The sequence below is a fragment of the Terrapene carolina genome, unplaced genomic scaffold, assembly GCF_002925995.2.
Source record: "Terrapene carolina triunguis isolate 2854851 unplaced genomic scaffold, T_m_triunguis-2.0 Scaffold120, whole genome shotgun sequence".
In the NCBI taxonomy this organism is placed as follows: Eukaryota; Metazoa; Chordata; order Testudines; family Emydidae; genus Terrapene; species Terrapene triunguis.
Window position 1 is genome coordinate 12,268,977 of NW_020664471.1, and position 19,789 is coordinate 12,288,765.

Here is a 19,789-nt window from a genome sequence, read left to right on the forward strand (position 1 = left end):
CCGGTCTCTGCTGCGCTTTCCCCGGAATAAGGGCAGAGCGGCCCCGGAGCGCTGCGTGTGGCACAGCGCCGCCTGGCAAAGCACCATGGGGCTTGTAGTGCATGGGGCCCCTGGGCGCCTCTCCCCGGCCGGTGTCCCTGCCCTGCCCCCGCGCGGGCGGGCGTTCGCCCCTCCGCGCTCACTCCCGGGGCTGAGGCCATGGGCAGAGGCCACGCCACTCGCAGCCCGGTGATGCTGAAATGGACTACAACTCCCAGCGTCCCTCTGGGTGCCTAGGGCACCCCCCCTCCCCCGCGCTTCAAAGGGGCGGGGCGGGGCGGGAGGGGAGAAAGTGGGCAGGCTGGCGCTGCAGGGTACTCTGCCGGCCGGGGTGCCAGCGCTGGCCCTGGGCGAGCCTCGCCTGGCTCCGCCAGCCGCTGTCTGTCTCTGACGTGCGGCTCTACGGCGGGGTACGCGAATGACGAGGCAATGCAGTGGGTTCCCTACAGATATTTTTTGTCGCCTACATGTAAGACCGGTGTTTTCTCGGTTGTCGGATATATGGCATAATAAGTTACTAAGTAAGGGAATTCACGGGTCTTCCGTCTGCCCCTCTGCGGGACTCCTTGGGAGGCCCTGGATCTTGGTACCCATTTAAAGCCTTCCTTTCCTCTCTTTTGCTGTAGAGAATGTTACTAACACATACATCCAGGGGTGCAGTAGTTGGGATTTCTTGGGTAGTCAATTACTTTTTGTCAAGGTCTAAATTTCTTGGTCAAGGTATGGTCGAGGTCCATACTCCAGAGAACATCATAAAAAACAACAATGATGGTAATAAGTAATAAAAAGTTGTTGGGGTCCATTCACAAGTGCCTGGTGGTCCAGCTTTGGCCCGCAGTCTGCCTGTTGACTACCCTGCTTTAACTGGTGGGACAGCTTTCAGCAGTGATCTAAATATCAAGTTTGCAGGTCCTAGATTTTATGCAACAACTGATTCGAAGCGTGTGCACAGCTCACTTCAGCCCCTTATTCTAAGCTAAGTTCCATGAAGTTTACTGCATGCAAATTTTTGGACAAGACACTTTTTTAATTACTTACTTATTTGAACAAAAACTACGAGGAGTCCTTGTGGCGCCTTAGAGTCTAACAAATTTATTTGGGTATAAGCTTTCGTGGGCTAGAATCCACTTCATCATATGCATGGAGTGGAAAATACACTAGCAGGTATGTTTATACATAGTACATGAAAAGTACATAGTAGTACATGAAAGGTGAGAGTAACAGTAACTACACACCACACAACAAAAACACTAACCCAGGATCCAAACTCTGCCACAAACCCCGGTGCCAACTCTGTCCACATATCTATTCAAGGGACACCATCATAGGACCTAACCACATCAGCTACACCATCAGGGCTCGTTCACCTGCACATCTACCAATGTGATATATGCCATCATGTGCCAGCAGTGCCCCTCTGCCATGTACATTGGCCAAACCGGACAGTCTCTACGCCAAAGAATAAATGGACACAAATCTGACATCAGGAATTACAACATTCAAAAACCAGTAGGCGAACACTTCAACCTCCCTGCTCACTAAATAACACTTAAAGTGGCAATTCTTCAACAAAAAAACCTTCAAAAACAGACTCCAGTGCGAAACTGCAGAACTGGAATTAATTTGCAAACTGGACACCATCAAATTAGGCCTGAATAAAGACTGGGAGTGGATGAGTCATTATAAAACCTAATTTTACCATACTGATTTCCCCCTACTGTTACTCACACCTTCTTGTCAACTGTTTGAAATGGGCCACCCTCATTACCACTACATAAGTGATTTTTCCTCCGTTGGTATTCTACTGTTAATTGAATTGTCTCGTTAGACTGACCCCCCACCTGGTAAGGCAACTCCCATCTTTTCATGTAGTATGTATAAATATACCTGCTACTGTATTTTCCACTCCATGCATCTGATGAAGTGGGTTCTAGCCCACAAAAGCTTATGCCAAAATAAATTTGTTAGTCTCTAAGATGCCACAAGGTCTACTCGTTGTTTTTGCTGATACAGACTAACACGGCTACCACTCTGAAACCTGTTACTTGTTTGAGGTGCTGTGCATGGACTTAAAAAGTGGCATGGGGTCTTGTGAGAGTAGAGTTTTGCCTTCATGTCTTCATTAAAATTTTCTCTCCGTTATCATGTGCAGTATGCTGTCCCTTCATTTTCCACTCCAACACCAGAATTGTCTGTGCACTGTGTGTGTTTCTGAAAAAGGATGACACCAGAGCATCTGAGACATCAGATGTGCTGGAGTCCTTTCAGAATGAGACCTTATATACAAATTTAAATAATGTTTAGTGGTAATGTACTTATTTAAATAAGCAGTGTAATTTAGTGGTTAGATCATCGGAGCGATTGGGAATAATGACTCAGTTCTGCTGCTGACTCAGCATGATGTTGTGTACATTAGGGAAACTTTGCAAAAAGATCCCACTCTTGCTAATGCCAATGCAGTTCCGTTGCTGTTAGCAACATTGGAAAGCATAGTGTAGACAAGCTGCTGGGTTCAGATGGTGTTTTAGGGTTTGTCCACACAATGGGTTTATTTCAGACTAACTGGCATTTTTTCAAATTAAAATGGACTGCATCCACACAACACAATTCTTCTGAATTAACTGGCTAGTTAGTGCAAACTGGATAATCCACTTGAATTCATTCCAAAATTAATTTCCAGTTGGAATATTGTGTGTAATTAATATGGAGTTTGTGTGGCTGCATCAGTATTTCAGGTTAATTTTTCAGTCCTCCCACTGGTAGGACACTACATTGTTTTACACCAGGACTGAACTGTCTGCTCACCTGTGTGCCCTTTGCTGCACAGGGGTCATGATGACCAGATGTTACCTCCCTATTTAAATGCTGGTGTGCAGCCAGGAACGCTCTGTTTGTGATTACACGCTCCTGGAGCATTACAACAGTGCTATAGCAACCATGCCTTGTGCGTCTGTGGGGAGCCTTGCAGAGGTCATGGATTTTCTTGAGATCTGGGGAAAGGAATTGGTGCAGTCCTGCTTTAATAGTAGCCACAGTAATAAGAAAATATTCAAGTATATAGCTAATCAAATGACCAACTGGGGTCACTCCTTGGACTTGGCTCAATGCTGCAATAAAGGGCAGAGGCTCCGTCAGAATTATAAAAAAAAACAAGGACAGAACGAGGACCTTTGGCCATACTCAAACTACCTGCCCCTACTTTGAGGACCTGGATAGGATTTTTACCATCTAGGCCACCACTGAAGCTCAATATGTTGTGGAGAACACCAAGGAGAATCTTGACTAGTACTCTGAAGTGGAGGATTCCCTGAAAGCCAGGATTTCTTTCCCATGCAAGACCCCAAGCCTGACCTAGAGGAACAGACTTCTGATTCCCAGGCAGACACCAGACTGACAGTTTTGAGGAGGGGACCTCTGCCTGTAAGTATTACGTGCTATATTACAATAAAATGTATAGGTCATTTTAACATATTGTTCCAGGTGCCCAATGGAAGCCACCAGTTTGTGTGGATGAGAGCTCAGCTTCTCATCCCCACTTCCCTTTTACTCAGTATGGTAGCTGTGCCAGGGAATTCCAGCTCTGTAGGGATTATATCCCTGATATTTTCATTTCTCACAGCCATCTGCCACCTCATCTCCCTCATGCTCCCTCTCCTGGTCAACTGCCATGGTCTCCCAGGCTTCCTGCCCTGGTTAAAGTAGGGGTGCCAGAGTGGTTTTTTTTTAAAAAAACAACCAAACAAAAAAACACAGCATATAATGCAGGCATGTTTATTGAAATGTCAGTTACAGAAAAATAATGCAGCATAAATAATACTTTGTTTCAGAGTTTGATCAATGCCCTGAGCTTTCAGCTGTCATAGCATTTTATCAGGTATGTTTCCAAAAGGGTGACAATAAATGCATAGAGATGCATAGGCACTTGGCTAGCTGTAATAAGACCATCAGCATTGTTAACAATTACAGCAGAACTGTATTTAGCAGTACACTTTGTGCATGTTGGCAGGTGATTTTAAACAGAATTTAAGGCAAAGATAATGCTGTATATTGGCAGAAACACTGCAGAGTACACAGCCTTCTTAGGATTACTTCTGTGGGTAGCCTACCTCTTCCAGTCCTGCAGCATTTCTGGGGGTGAATAAAATCACTGCATAGATTTCTGGTTTGCTCATCCCCTTTTTCAAAAAGCCTCTTATCTGCCCCTGTATTAAGGTTGCATTGTCCAATGCTAGGACTGCCTGCAGAAGTGGACGGGCAGTCAAAGTATGGCACCTGCAAACATCCTAGCCCCTGTCCTCAGCCCAGGTAGACCTCCAAATCCTTCTGCCCACCCCGAGGTTCCTTGCCCCTGCAAACCACCAGTCCAAACCCCTGAACTCTGCTGCCCACCTTAGCCAATCATAGCCAAGGCTCCTGTACAAAGGGAAATTCAGGTGAAACACTTATTTCCCCAATTGGCAAGATTCTTGAAATAGCATTCCAGAACTGAGGAGAAAGCATCATTTTATAATTGTTGCCATGGAAACTTGAATCGCTTCAATAACTACTTGTTCTGTTTCTCAGCTCCCCCTGCTTCTGCATCTGACACCCTATGGCCCCCAAGGACAGGAACATTGTCAACTGCAGAATACCTGATTAATCAGAAAAGGGAAGACCAAAGGCAAAGCGTTTGGGGACTTTGTGACAGCATCCCAGAAGTGGGATAAGAAGACAGAAGAGTAAAGGGAAATTCTTCTTTCAGAGAGACAGGACAGAGGTTCTCCGTGCTGACCGAGAGGAAGGCAAAAAACATGCATAGAGAGGGAGAGATGCTGATACAGCTCCTGGAACACATGCAAAACCAGACTGTCTTGACTGAGAACATGTTGGCACAATGATCTGCAACAGCACCACAATCCCAGCACAGACATGTTCTGCAGCCCATAGAGAATAACGGGTACTGGGAGCAGCAGTACCCTTCTCAAAACTCAAGCCACAGGCATTTCCCTCTCCCCACCATACCACAGGACTCTGGAAACAGTGACTTCTGGGAACCCTCCTTCACCCTTACAATGACAGATGATAGTTTCTTTTCACGCCATCCACAACCCAAGGCAAAGCCACCGTGCAGAAATCCTGCACATACAGATGCTTGTGACAAGTGTAGCACCATAACTTTTTTCTAATGTGGTGAATATCTGCACGATGATGTTGTATAAAGTTTGCGATGTTTTGCATTGTTTTCACTGTTTTACGTTGTGGTTCATGTTGCAATGGCTAAAAATGTAGTTTTGTTCAATTAATGTTTTTGTTTGCACTGCTTGATGTTCGGTAATGGTTAATTTTGACAAAAGTTCAATAAAGGTACATAAAATACCACATATCCCGTACACGTAACAAAACACTCTTCCAAAAAAGTACCACAAAGCATTTAAAAAGCAAAATAAACATCTGTTTAATTAAATCCCTACACACACACTAATGAAACCATGCCACAATTCAGCTGCTAGTCTCAAAGTAGGTGCACAGGGTGTCCTTGACCGTGTGGCCTTGATTATTTGCTGCAGTTTGCAGAGGGAATCTCTTGGCTGTTCATAGTATCAGTCATGAAAGTGTCTGGACCTCCACCTCCCACCCATCAGTGAGGCTCTCACAGATGTTGTGCAGACCATAGCAAGCAGTTGTCACATATGGTATATATTGCTCAGCAGTCTTCAGCCTCTCCCTCTGAGATCTCCAAACACACAGTCCATTGTCATTCTTCAGTTACTCAGGGTATATAGTAGAACAGGTCCTTTCTCTTGTTCAAGTGTCCAGGAAAAAGCTTTATATATAAATCAGGGGATTAGAAAAATAAGATGAGTCTCCAAGAATGATGGAGGGAATCAGAATACTGTTAAGGTCCATAGAGATCCTGCAGCAACTTTTTCCTTAAATAAAATAAGTGTGATTTTTGAAAGATTCTAGTGTCATGGACCTTTCCATACCACCCCACCTTAATATTGGTGAACCTGCCACAGTGATCAACTGCACCATGGAGATGTACTCATTCTTTTAATGAAGTCTGAGCTCTGGGGGTGATGAAAATGGATATAATACCTCAAATTGGTGTTGCAAGACTTAAGCAATCAATGTACCCTAGTGATGTCAGCTTCAGCAACCTTGTATTTTTTTTTCTGTCATGCCCCCTTCTGTGCATTCTTCCATGTTCCCTTTAAACCTCTTCTCAAAATTTATTTTCCAAGTCACCTCCTTTTCTTCAAATGATTGCTCATGTCAATTCCAAGTAGATGTGTGCGCGCCGCCTGCACGATCGATGGAAGGTTTTTCCACTAGTGGTACCTGTTGGGTCAACTGTGGAGCCCTCTGGAGTGGTGCCATTATGGCGGTGTATGTAGGTTCCTGCCGACCTGCCGCTTCTTGAGTTCCTTACTGCCAGTGACTGTCGTTGGAGCTACTTCATTCTCTTGCTTCGCTTTTCATAGCGAACGTTTATTCTTGTATTGTATATAGTTCTACTTAGTATAGTTTTTCTAGTGTTTTAAGTAGTTAGTTCATAGACTAAAAGAACAGGAGTACTTGTGGCACCTTAGAGACTAATAAATGTATTTGAGCATAAGCTTTTGTGGGCTACAGCCCACTTCTTCGGATGCATAGAATGGAACATATATTGAGGAGATATATATACACATAAAGAGAGCATGAAAAGGTGGGAGTTGTCTTACTTAATTGGCCTCTCAGAGTTGGTAAGACAACTCCCACCTTTTCATGCTCTCTGCTCTACCTTTCTTGGAAAGTGGCGTTCCTAATGGCTATAACATCAGCGAGGAGGGCGTCTGAGCACAAGGCTTTGATGTCCGAGCCCCCTTATTCTGTGTTTTATAAGGACAAGGTACAATTGCGGCCGCACCCTGCTTTCCTCCCAAGGTAGTTTCGCAATTTCACGTGAATCAGGACATCTTTCTGCCAGTGTTCTACCCTAAGCCACACGCCAATGACAGGGAACGCATATTTCATTTCCTGGATGCCAGACAGCCATTAGCCTTTTACATTGAGCGAACGAAGCCGTTTAGGAAGTCGATGTAGCTCTTCATCGCTATTGCCGAAAGAATGAAGGGTCTCCCTGTTTCATCCAGGAGAGTCTCTTCTTGGATCATGGCCTTTATCAGAACGTGCTATGACCTAGCAAAGATTCCAGCCCAAGCATTGGCAGCACACTCCACAAGAGCGTATGCTTCATCTGCAGCATTTCTGGCGTAAGTCCCAATTCAGGACATTTGCAGTGCAGCAACATGGTAGTGTATCCACACCTTTATGTTGCACTATGCAATCACACAGCAGGCTAAAGATGATGCTGCGTTTTGTAGAGCCGTGCTACAGTTTGCAACTCTGTGAACTCTGACCTCTGCTGGGGGACTGCTAGGGAGTCAGCTACTTGGAATTGACATGAGCAATCACTCGAAGAAGAAAAACAATTACCTACCTTTTGTAACTGTTGTACTTCGAGATGTGTTGCTCATGTCCATTCCAAGACCCACCCACCTCCCCTCTGTTGGAGTATCCGGCAAGAAGGAACTGAAAAGACGGCGGGTTGGCAGGGACCTATATACATTGCCATAAGGGTGCCACTCCAGGGGGCTCCACAGCCGACCCGACTGGTACCACTAGGGGAAAAACCTTCCGATGACTGTACACATGGTGCGCACATACCTACTTGGAATGGACGTGAGCAACCCATCTCGAAGAACAACAGTTACGGAAGGTAGGTAACTGTTTTTTCCATAGCACTATGAAAAATCTCACTCTTGTCAAGTTGCAAACAAGAAGAAAGTTAATAATATAACTGACAAACAAGCAATCTGATGTAATGGAATCAAGTTGTGCAAATATCTTACCTGAGTAACCTCATGTTCTTATTATTGGAACCCCTGTCTATCTGAGGTATATATTTTGCCCTCATTACTGTAATAATATAAAGGTATTTAAGGCATTGCTCTGCTCAGCATTGCAAGACCTAAATGATGTAGACAGCTAAGTCTCCATGACTAAGTCACTTTTTGAAATAGGACTTAGCTGTCTAAGGCTATGTCTATACTACCGCCCCCCGAATCGACGCTCCGGGGATTGATGCACTGGGGTCGATTTAGCGGGTCTAGTGAAGTCGACCCCGCTACTCTACCCCAAACAAGAAGAGTAAGGTAAGTCGACTGGGAGTGTGTCCCGTCGACCCAGCCTAGTGTGAACCCCGCGGTAAGTCGACCTAAGCTACATTGACTCCTGCTACGTTATTCACATAGGGAGTTGGCTGATGTGATTGCAGAGCCATTGACCATTATCTCTGAAAATTCGTGGCAGTTTGGGGAGGTCCCGGATGATTGGAAAAAGGCAAATATAGTGCCCATATTTAAAGAGAACCCGGGGAACTACAGATCAGTCAGCCTCACTTCAGTCCCCAGCAAAATCATGGAGCAGGTCCTCAAGGAATCCATTTTGAAGCACTTGGAGAAGAGGAAGGATATCCGTAACAGTCAACATGGATTCACCAAGGGCAAGACATGCCTGACCAACCTGATTGTCTTCTATGATGAGATAACTAGCTCTGTGGATATGGGGAAAGCGGAAGACATGATATATCTTGACTTTAGCAAAGCTTTTGATACGGTCTCCCACAGTATTCTTGCCAGCAAGTTAAAAAAGTATGGATTGGGTGAATGGACTATAAGGTGGATAGAAAGCTGGCTACATTGTCGGGCTCAACGGGTAGTGATCAATGGCTCGATGTCTAGTTGGCAGCTGGTATCAAGCGGAGTGCCCCAGGTGTCGGTCCTGGGGCTGGTTTTGTTCAACATCTTTATTAATGATCTGGATGATGGGATGAATTGCACCCTCAGCAAGTTTGCAGATGACACAAAGCTGGGGGAGAGGTAGATACGCTGGAGGGTAGGGGTAGGGTCCAGAGTGACCTAGACAAATTGGAGGATTAGGCCAACAGAAATCTGATGAGGTTCAACAAGGACAAGTGCAGAGTCCTGCACTTAGGAAGGAAGAATCTCATGCACCGCTACAGGCTGGGGACTGACTGGCTAAACAGAAGTTCTGCAGAAAAGGACCTGGGGATTACAGTGGACGATAAGCTGGATATGAGTCATCAGTGTGCCCTTGTTGCCAAGAAGGCCAATGGCATATTGAGCTGTATTAGTAGGAGCATTGCCTCAGATCGAAGGAAGTGATTATTCCCCTCTATTTGGCAGTGGTGAGGCCACACCTGGATTATTGTGTCCAGTTTTGGTCCCCCCACTACAGAAGGGATGTGGACAAATTGGAGAGAGTCCAGTGGAGGGCAACGAAAATGATTAGGGGGCTGGGGCATGTGACTTACGAGGAGAGGCTGAGGGAACTGGGCTTGTTTAGTCTGCAGAAGAGAAGAGTGAGGGGGGATTTGATAGAAGCCTTCAACTACCTGAAGGGGGGTTCCAAAGAGGATGTAGCTAGGCTATTCTCAGTGGTGGCAGATGACAGAACAAGAAGCAATGGTCTCAAGTTTCTTTGGGGGAGGTCTAGGTTGGATATCAGGAAACACTATTTCACTGGGAGGGTGGTGAAGCACTGGAATGGGTTACCTAGGGAGGTGGTGGAATCTCCATCCTTAGAGGTTTTTAAGGCCCAGCTTGACAAAGCCCTAGCTGGGATGATTTAGTTGGTGTTGGTCCTGCTTTGAGCAGGGGATTGGACTAGATTACCTCCTGAGGTTTCTTCCAACCCTAATATTCTATGATTCTATGACTTACCGCGGTAGGGAAGACATAGCTTCAATCGCTTTAAGCTTTGCAATGATGAGCAGAGCATGCCTTAACTACCTTTTAAAAATCTGGGCATGAAAATCTCACAGTCTATAATGTATTCATCCTCACAATACCCCTCTGAGGCAGCAAAGTACAACAGTGCACTGAGACTAAGGCCTGGTCTACACTAACGAGATAAGTTGATCTAAGTTATGCTACATAACTTAAGTCAACATAGCTTAGATCAATTTACAGAGGTGTCTACATGACGTTCTCCCATCGATATAGCTTCTGCCTCTTGGGAAGGTGGAGTACTGAAGTCTATGGGAGAGCACTCTCTCATTGACTTATTGTGTCTTCACCAGACAGCCTAAATCAATGCCTGCTGCATTGATTACAGAAGCTGGATTTAGATGGCAGTGAAGACAAACCCTAAATGATTTGTCCTAGGTCACATGGGAGGTCTGTGGCAGAGTAGGGAATTGAATCTGGATTTTTGAAGTCTTAGGCTAGCACCCTAGCCACTTAACCATCCTGCCTTACCCTCACCTATTTTCCCTGTATCACCTGTTTTATGTCTGTATATCTGCAATCAGATTCATGCAGAGCCTGACTGAAATCTGTAAGATGCTACATGGGTGGAATGGTCTGTGCACCTCCAATTGCAGGATCAGGCCAAAGGTTTGTATATTCTTTTGACCCAAGGATTGTGTCTTTACTTGTTAATATGAAGTATGTCTTGAGTGTTCAAAAATTAGTAATTTGTAAAGCATTTGAGAAATGGTATCTTTCATTCAAGGATAAGTGCAAAGTATGTATTATCCAGGGATAGTATCAAGATAAACCAGTTTCAAAACAATTTGAAGAAAGACTTTAAATGTCACTGAAACACAAAGCAAAATTTTACCTCCCAGGATGGCAATAGTGTAAATACTGCCTAAAATTAATCCAAAAAGGGAGTTCCCATTAGATGAATTAAACTGGGCAGACCTGACAATCTTGGCTCAGATTTTAAGAATATGTTGTCTGTTGTAATTACAGACTTGCTGGACTAATAGTAACTTTTTTGCCCTCTATTCTCAAAGTGAGCTGAGGAAGGATGGATTTCACAGAGGCGTATTCAGACAGATGCTCCAGTGTTGGACTTGCAGCTAGAGAAGGAAATGTCAAAAGTTTGAGGAAACTAATTAAGCAGGGATACAGCGTTGATGTTCCTGATAACAGAGGGTGGATGCCAATCCACGAAGCAGCATTTCACAACTCCAGTGAATGTCTGAAGTTGTTAATTAATGCAGGTAAGGAAAACTTGATTCAGGATGAGGCAAGTTATTTTTATTTTCCCTGCTCACTTCCCCTATAAATAGAATATACTGTAACATAAGATAAACCAACCTCATTCACTTTCTGATTTCTTTTGTGAATTTAAATGTGGTTAGGGTGAGAAAAAATATATGATAAAAATGGCACCTTTCTGCTCAAGGGTAGGAATACTCTATGGATGTCTTTGAAATATATATTCTTACTTTTCTGGAAAAAAAAGTTTTCTCTATTGTTAAGCACTGCTGATCGAATTCTGAGATCCCAAGTGGAGTTTGCAGTGCTGAAGTAGTAATTATCTTATTATATTACATTAAAAAAACATGTTAAAAGAATGTTATTTAGGTTGCAAAGACAAGCACTCATAAATAAGGAAATGCCAAATTTAAGGTTGCCAGAATAGACCTGTTTACTTCAGATGGAACGGGAAATGCCAAACATTCTGTTCAAGTGGGGTTTACAGCGCAGGCTTTCTTTATCTCATGGACTCTGGTGATAATGTACATGTACAGCATTAATGATCATACTAGGCCTAATTTGGCCTACAGGCAACTTTGGTATTTTGACATAATGAGTCTGTCAGTCCCCAGTAACACTAACTGTCCTACCTGATGTGAGCTCCCCTAACAGAGGTCAGATCTTACATCTGAACCCAGCATCATTGCATTTGATAGTGTGGATGCTGTCTGGTTAACTACCATCGGAAGAAGCTGTTCAGCTGAAGTCCAGAACATATTGGTGCATAGCCAAGGTCCTCATTTTCAGGGAATGTATTGATCTTTATTACAAAAACTAAAGAACAGGTGAAAATTAGTGTAAAAAATTAATTTCAACAGTTTTCTGGATGTAAATATCAGGGTTAGTATTGGGGGAATGGGAGGACAGAAAAAAACAAAATAAATAGAGAAAAGTATACGAGTACTTCTGACCCAGCTCCCCATTCTGGAATGAGATGACAGCTCGGTAACTTCAGAACTGGGTGTCAGGTCCAGGGGATTGCCCTGGGGTCTGCCCAGGTTACCTATCTGCCATCTTTCCTTTTGGAGCAGGGTCTGGGGAGTTCCAGCATTTCCTTTTTTTTTTAGGAGTCGAGCACTGACATCCATAGGGTAACCAGATGTCCCGATATTATCGGGATTGTCCGAATACTGGGGTTTTGTCTTATAGAGGCAATCTATTACCCCCCACTCCCATTGCCGCCCCATCCTGATTTTTCACACTTGCTATCTGGTCAACCTAGAAATACACACACACACATGTGCATGTGTACCTTCCACTACATTGCCTTACTTTAATAGTCTCACATTTACATTTAGACTAATGTATTAGTAACATAAACACATCTACATAATATATATATATATTTTTAACATAATCAGTATTCTCATGTACTTGTGTGGTTCAAAATTAGTGTGAAAATTGGTAAAAACTTAATAACTTTTGTAAAACCTGGGAAATTTTTGGTAAAAATGGTAAATACCGAAAATGAAGGGCCTTGTGCATAGCAGAAAAGACTTGATAGGCTGACCTGTGAACTAAATGGAAGAGGTGTTCCCTATTTGGACAGCAGAACTCCACCTGACTCCCTTAGGAGTCTTGATTCCTATGGTTCAGGACTATCTGCTATCCCTAAAGCATTCAGGGCTATCCATCAGCTGCATAAGGGTACAATTAACAGCAAAATCAGCTCATCATCCTCTCATTCAGGGTCACACCCTACTGTTTCCCACCCTACTGTTGCTAGATTCTTCAGGGACCTCACTCATGTTTCCCCCAGTCTGGGAGCTCCCTCCTTCCTGGAACATCAGTATCATTTTAGTTGGTTTAATGGGGACCCCTTTGGAGCCCTGAGCAGCTTGCTCTTCACACCATTTATCTGTTAAAACTGCCTTTTTAGTTGCTATACATCAGCTCAAAGGGTAGGGGAAATTCAGGTCCTCATGGGTAGCCTTCCTTACATTGTTACATAAAGACAGTGACTCACCCTAAGTTCTTACCAAAAATGATCTCAGATTGTCATTTAAATTATGTGATTCACCTGCTGCTTGTCTTTCCCAAGCCTCACTCAAACCAAGGGGAAGCCAAATTGGACCCCTTAATGTGGTTAGTGCTCTCTTATATTACTTCAACAGAAAAGACCCTTCAGGAATTCGCCAGGCTATTTGTAGCATTTCCAGATAGGCTGAATAGTCAGACAATAGCTATCCAAAGATTGTCTAGATCAGTGTTTCTCAACCTTTTTGATACCAGGGACTGGCTTGCTGTGTCAGAGAGATCTTGGGGACTGGCGCTTGTCCACAGACTTGTCATTGAGAAACATTGGTCTAAATCAGTACGGCAGTGTTAGTGTCAAACTTTCTAAAGGGTCGCAGTGAGCTTTCCCACTAACCTACTGGGTTGCAATGCCACTCACCCAAATTCGGCCTGGCTGTCCCTCCATCTGATGGCATTGTGACTTGTCACAGAAGGTCACAGTGCCCACCAGCACTCTGATGCTAAAACTGAGAATTACTGCCTGGAAACTTTGCAGATATTTAGATGTATGTGCTTTTAAAAGGTTTCCTAGCCTGTGCACGGTTAGACAGCAGAATCAAAGGCCTGATTCCTTTATTGAGATCAATATATTAATGGCCCCAGTTCCACCTAGATTACACTGGAACATCCCACTTTATAAATGAGGGGGATGGAAGACTCCAAGTTTTAAAAAATAATAAAATTGGCGGGAGGGAGGGCTGATTCAAAAAAAGTTGAGATCCCCTGGCCTAGACTGTATTAAATCATGCTGAGCGATAGGTAGTTTAGATCCACCCATGCTAGTTAGAATCCATTCCAACAGGGCTCAGGCAGCTTCTGCAGCATCTTTGAAAAGAATCCTTATTTTATATTTTCAGGGCAGCTATGTGGGATGCAGTTTACACTTTCAGCCAACACTATTCCTCGGTTGAAACCTCAAAAATCTGATGCCTGCCTTGGCCAAGCTGTCCTGCAGTCATTATTTAAATAGGACTTCTAATACCAACCTCCTGACTATGAGGTCTTGCTAGTCATCAGAAGTCGAATCCATGTGGACAATCACTCAGAGAAGAAAGAACAGTTACTTACCTTACAATAACTGTGGTTCTAGAGAGGTATTGTCTGCATGGATTCTACAACCTGCCCTTGTTCTCTTCTACCATGGAGTCATATACCATCTGGATTGTGTCTTGGTGAAGGAACTAAGGGATGGTTGAGCCTGCTTCACCCTTTGTGCCCTTGGGTGGGGGTTATGAGGGGATCCAAGGCACAGGAATCCTGTAAGGTAAGTGACTGTCCTTTTTAGAATTTCATGTTAGAAAAATCTTTTTTAATTCTCCTTATTCTTAGCTCCATCTGATAACTACATAAAATCAAAGACATTTGAGGGTACATGTGCATTACATCTTTCTGCAAATAATGGATGTTTGGAAAGCATCAATGTTCTCTTGGAGGCAGGAGCTGAGACTAATGATGTTACTTATGAAGAAACTACTCCGCTATTCCTAGGTGATGTATATATATATATATATATTTTAAAATCAAACAATGCTGGATATGTAGGAAAAAGTCATGGTATTACCCCACAATTCTTTCACTGTCCAGCAAGTTTCATGTTCTTTTGTGGCCTGTATAGTGGCATGCCTTTGATTCTGAGATGCAGACATTGCTGAAAACTTCTTTAACTTTTCTCCTTTTCTATCTCAATGCATCTGATTCAAACAATATTTTTAAAGGGAACCCACAAAGTGGAAAACTTTTTATTTTATCCCTTTTTGTTTCTTTGAAATATAAACAAAGACTGGAAGTTATATGACTTTTAAATGTAAGTCTTCTTTGTTTTGTTTTATTCCTGCCTACTCTTACATTAGAAATTCAGATCTGTCCACTCTTACTTCGAGAAGACTTGTGCATGTTTATTTGTACTATTAGCATACTGATATTTCTGGACTATGCTGGGGGTTGTTGAGAAAAATTTCCTGTCTTTAAATTGTTAACTTCAGTGCAGCTTCAAGCCAAAATCCTTACAGCTGCCAGCATTTTTAAACAACCTATTGATTAGAACTTTCATAAGCTGAGTTGGACAACATGGTATTAAAGAGTCATTGGCTGTGGGAGCCTTGTCTATGATAGTGCTCCTTCGGTCAATATTCGTCGTTGATCCCTGCTGGAGTTAGCAATGGCAGAACATTTTTGCTAAAAAAAAATCCATACCATACACAAAGCCAGATGACTGGAGGACTAGTAAGACTTATGAGGTCATAGGAGTAGGAGAGCAAAACTTGAGCAACTGACATGGGAATTTTTTTAGTCAGCCCTTTTAAAAACATTTTATTTTATTTTATGTTTACACTACCTAACTCAAATGCCTGATAAGTGATTGGGAGGAAATATTTCTCTTTGTGAAAGGTTCTGCAAATTCACTTCTTCAGTTGAGAGCTGTTCCTATTCCAGTCTGCCACAAAGTCCCGCAGAAAAACACAGAAGAGAGAGCTTGATATTCTTGATATTTCTAAGTTTAGGAAAAAGCTCATCCCTAAAGGGGGTCTTCAGCCATACCTTGCAATCTACAACCATGATTTCGCCCTCTTTAGATTACGTTATTACTCACATTCACAACTCACATACCTCTTCAGTCTCCACATGGACCATGCAACCTTAACTCTGACCACAAACATCAGCTATTGAAAAAACATAACATCCCATACTCCTTCACTTACATCAGCTAAATCAAACAATTAGAAATATTACAAATGGAAACTTCCCAAAATGATAAACACTATTACAGACTGTTTCCACTTAAAACAATTCTTTACATTTACCATACTGTAACACAACACTTAAATATAGCTCTCAATTTAAAAAAACTCCATTGTCATGCACACTAACCAGCTACTTCCACAAACATCAATTCAACATTCTGAACAATTGTAAATCATCCATTTTAAACCAGTCAACATGTTGCAGTTAAAAGTTGCATGTTTTGTGTGGAAGTGGAGGATGGAGGCACTTATGCTATGATGTGGGTGTGGCAACATGGAGAAGGTGAAATCATGGCTATAAATTGCAAGGGATAGTTGAAGTTTCAGGGTTCGATCCTGCACCATTGAAGTCAGGAACAGGATCAGACCATTAACGAGGGATTTCCTGGATTTTCATGTTTGTATTGGTGGAATATGAACCTGAACAACTGTTACTAATTATTTTTCGTGAAGATATTTGTTTTATTTATATTCCTCAATCAGTCTGGGATATGTTTTCCTCTGAATCAGAGATTCTTTTTTGCCTACTTTCATCAATATTGAAAATTGTGGAAGATTTGACATTTGCAAGCAGCGATAATTTATTCATACTTCATTTTTTCCTGCCATCTTTTGTTGTTTTGCTTTTCTGTATGTCATTGGTTTCTTTATTTTGCTTGTGTTAATTGTGAATTCCATTCTTCAAATGATGCACACTTGGAGGGAAATCTTATTATCTCTTGAAAGTAGTTATACATATAAATTCCTTCTGCATTTGTAAAAGAATCAAACTGTTCACATACTGAAGGGAGTAATTTTTCCCCCCAATTGGCATTGAATGCTTTAAAAAGGTTATGGTTTTAGTAAACAATGTCTGTGCAGTGTCAATACCACAGAAATAAATAAACATTTACTCTTGTAAAATGATTGGTTTTCTCCTGTGTTTTGAAATATTAAAGATTATTTTTGACTTAGTAAGCCTGTAGAGTGTTTTAGTGGTCTTCTGGGGTAAAAAAGTGCCAATGCACTTGTCAGGGTTCCTTCCCCACTCTGAACTCTGGGGTACAGATGTGGGGACCCGCATGAAAGACCCCCTAAGCTTATTTTTACCAGCTTAGGTTAAAACTTTCCCAAGGCACAAGTTCCACCTTGTCCTTGATTGCTGCCACCACCAAGTGATTTAAACAAACATTCAGGGAGGGCCACTTGGAGCCCTACCTCCCCCCCAAAATATCCCCCCAAGTCCCTACACCCCCTTTCCTGGGGAGGCTTGAGAATAATATCCTAACCAATTGGTTACAAAGTGAGCACAGATCGACCCCCCTGGTTCTTTAGGACACTGAAAAACAATCAGATTCTTAAAAGAAGTTTATTTTAAAAAATGATAAAAGAATCACCTCTGTAAAATCAGGATGGAAGATAACTTTACAGGGTAACAAAAAGATTCCAAACACAGAGGATTTCCCCTCTAGGCAAAACTTTAAAGTTACAAAAACAGGGATAAACCTCCCTCTTAGCACAGGGAAAATTCACAAGCTAAAACAAAAGATAATCTAATGCATTTCTTTGCTATTGCTTACTAGTTCTGCAATACTAGATGCTTAGTCCAGATATGGCTTAGGGAGATGTATTTGCTCTGCCCTGGTTCCTTTGCTGACTCCGAGAGAACAAAACAAAGACACAAACAAGAACCTTCCCCCACAGATTTGAAAGTATCTTCTCCCCTTATTGGTCCTTTTGGTCAGGTGCCAACCAGGTTATCTGAGCTTCTTAACCCTTTACAGGTAAAAGAGGAATTAACCCTTTACAGGATAAAGAGGGATTTTATGCTCCCTTTAGCTGTATGTTTATGACAGCACTGAATTGTAAATTCTCACTGGATTTGGAGGATGAATATTTTTCAGGTTTGTCGTACATACATTAATTTAACAAGAGGTAAGTTTGTTCATCACTTGTGAGTCAGCATCAATTATCGCTATGCTCAAATACTCTTCTCTGATAAAATGGATGTAACTCGAATTATAGGAGATTTGCCATAATTGGACCTCTAAAGTCTAATTTGTTGTTTTATAGCCAGTTATTCGAGTTGGATAAGTTAAAAGCCTTATTGCCTGTTAGTTGATTCTGGAACCAGGTTTTTAAAATTGTCAGAAAGCTGAGGCATTTCATCCCTATTACAATCTGTGTATGTTTAGTTATATTATTAGCATACTAATTAGAAAAATAATTTAGTATTCTGAGGCATTTCTTAGGAATACATGCAAATGAAGAAGTGGTTAAAATAACATCATTAGAACTTAATAAACACAATATTGTTTGGCAAGTGAGTACTTTGTATTGAACTAAGGAAAATATAAAGTTATATAGTATGTTTAAATAACTTCATACTTGGTCAGGGAATGTATCACTTGATGTTTACCTGTTCTGTTCATACCCTCTGGGGCACCTGGCATTGGCCACTGTCGGAAGACAGGATACTGGGCTAGATGGACCTTTGGTCTGACCCAGTATGGTCGGTCTTATGTTCTTATCGTCTCATACTGACATGTAAAAGCATCTGCCTTAACTTTGCATTGCCCAAACAAGGGCAGCTAAGGTCACCAAACTGTTGTTTAAACATAATTTTGTGTGAAATTGTCTGCATACTTGGGATAAACATGTTAAAGATTAATTTTATATCTATATCTAGACTTTTTAAAGGAACGTTATTGACCTGATTAAATATCTGTATTATTGTGCATACTCTTTACCCAATCAAACAAAGCTCTGTTTGGTAGATGAGCATTTACCCAACAGAGTATACCTTAATCATAATTGGTTTGCTTTTAAAATAGGTATTTAACTCAATAGGTGTCATAGTTGTTAATTATGTTAGTCTGGCTATACCCATGTGTGGAAAATTTCCTAATGAAGCAAAATGGAATCAAAATATCTGGGGGGGTGGAGGGGTGTCTGTTTTGAAAAATACTGTGAGTTTAAGGGATCTTAAAGAAAACTCGGTCCAGGAAGTACCTACTGTTAGGGCACATAATGTGAAAGTCCTGAGTAAATTTCTTAATGGATGCAGGCACCTCCTCAATGCTTCCTTTTAAAAAAGACAAAATGCAGGGTACACCAGGCATTGTCTATAAGCCTATTTCTTTCTTTCTTTTTTTTACAACTAAGTCACTTATTCACTTAAAAAAATTTGGGGAAAAAAAATCTTTGAGGCCTTCTGATACTATGATGATGAAAATAGTATAAATGATTAGGTATGTTAAATTGGACCAAAGGCTAGGCTTGAGGATTCGTAGTGACTAGATTAAAAAATAAAAAAGGTTAGATTTGGATGAAGTTCAAAATCTCTCTCAGATTATATTGGACCACAGCAAGACTACAAATTAAAGATATGGAACAGCCATTTGTTGGAGACATTCAAAGTACTAGAAGTTGTAGGCACTCATCAAGTGTGAAGAGCTTGTGCGTTAACATTCCAAAGAGAATTAAATCAACAGAGAAACTCTATTGGTCATTTACCATATGTTTACTATCAGACTGATGAGCATTCAAAGGCATTCTTTTATGATACTACAAAGCATGTCCTGTGAAGTTAGTTTGTCGCAAAAATGGAGGGACTGGTAAATAAACATGATGGTACTACATATGAAAAAGCAAATTTGGATCATCAAATAGAACAGATTTAGGGAAGAGCCTTTCCTGAACCCTTATGCCTGCCCAAAGTCCCATTAAAATCAGTGGGGCTCTATATGAGCATAAGTATTAATTCATGTGGATCACACCAAATGGTTGAGGCTCAGGCAATGAAAATGACACACAAAAATCCTTATGCAATGTTCCTTAAATAAACTCACTCTGAATGTTAATGAAAACACTTGTGAACTAAAAATAGATCTCGCTTCTCTTTTCAAAACACACAAA

At 41.8% G+C, this 19,789-nt stretch overlaps 1 protein-coding gene across 1 annotated transcript in view; it reads left to right on the top strand.

The window, feature by feature from the left end:
* The window catches only part of ASB3 (ankyrin repeat and SOCS box containing 3), a 115,313-nt gene that overhangs the window by 36,450 nt on the left and 59,074 nt on the right, over positions 1-19,789 (top strand). Inside the window, exons 3-4 of the mRNA XM_024204099.2 lie at positions 10,884-11,095; positions 14,481-14,639. Coding sequence (XP_024059867.1) covers positions 10,900-11,095; positions 14,481-14,639 — 355 coding nt within the window. The 5' untranslated portion in view covers positions 10,884-10,899. The remainder of the gene's footprint in view (positions 1-10,883; positions 11,096-14,480; positions 14,640-19,789) is intronic.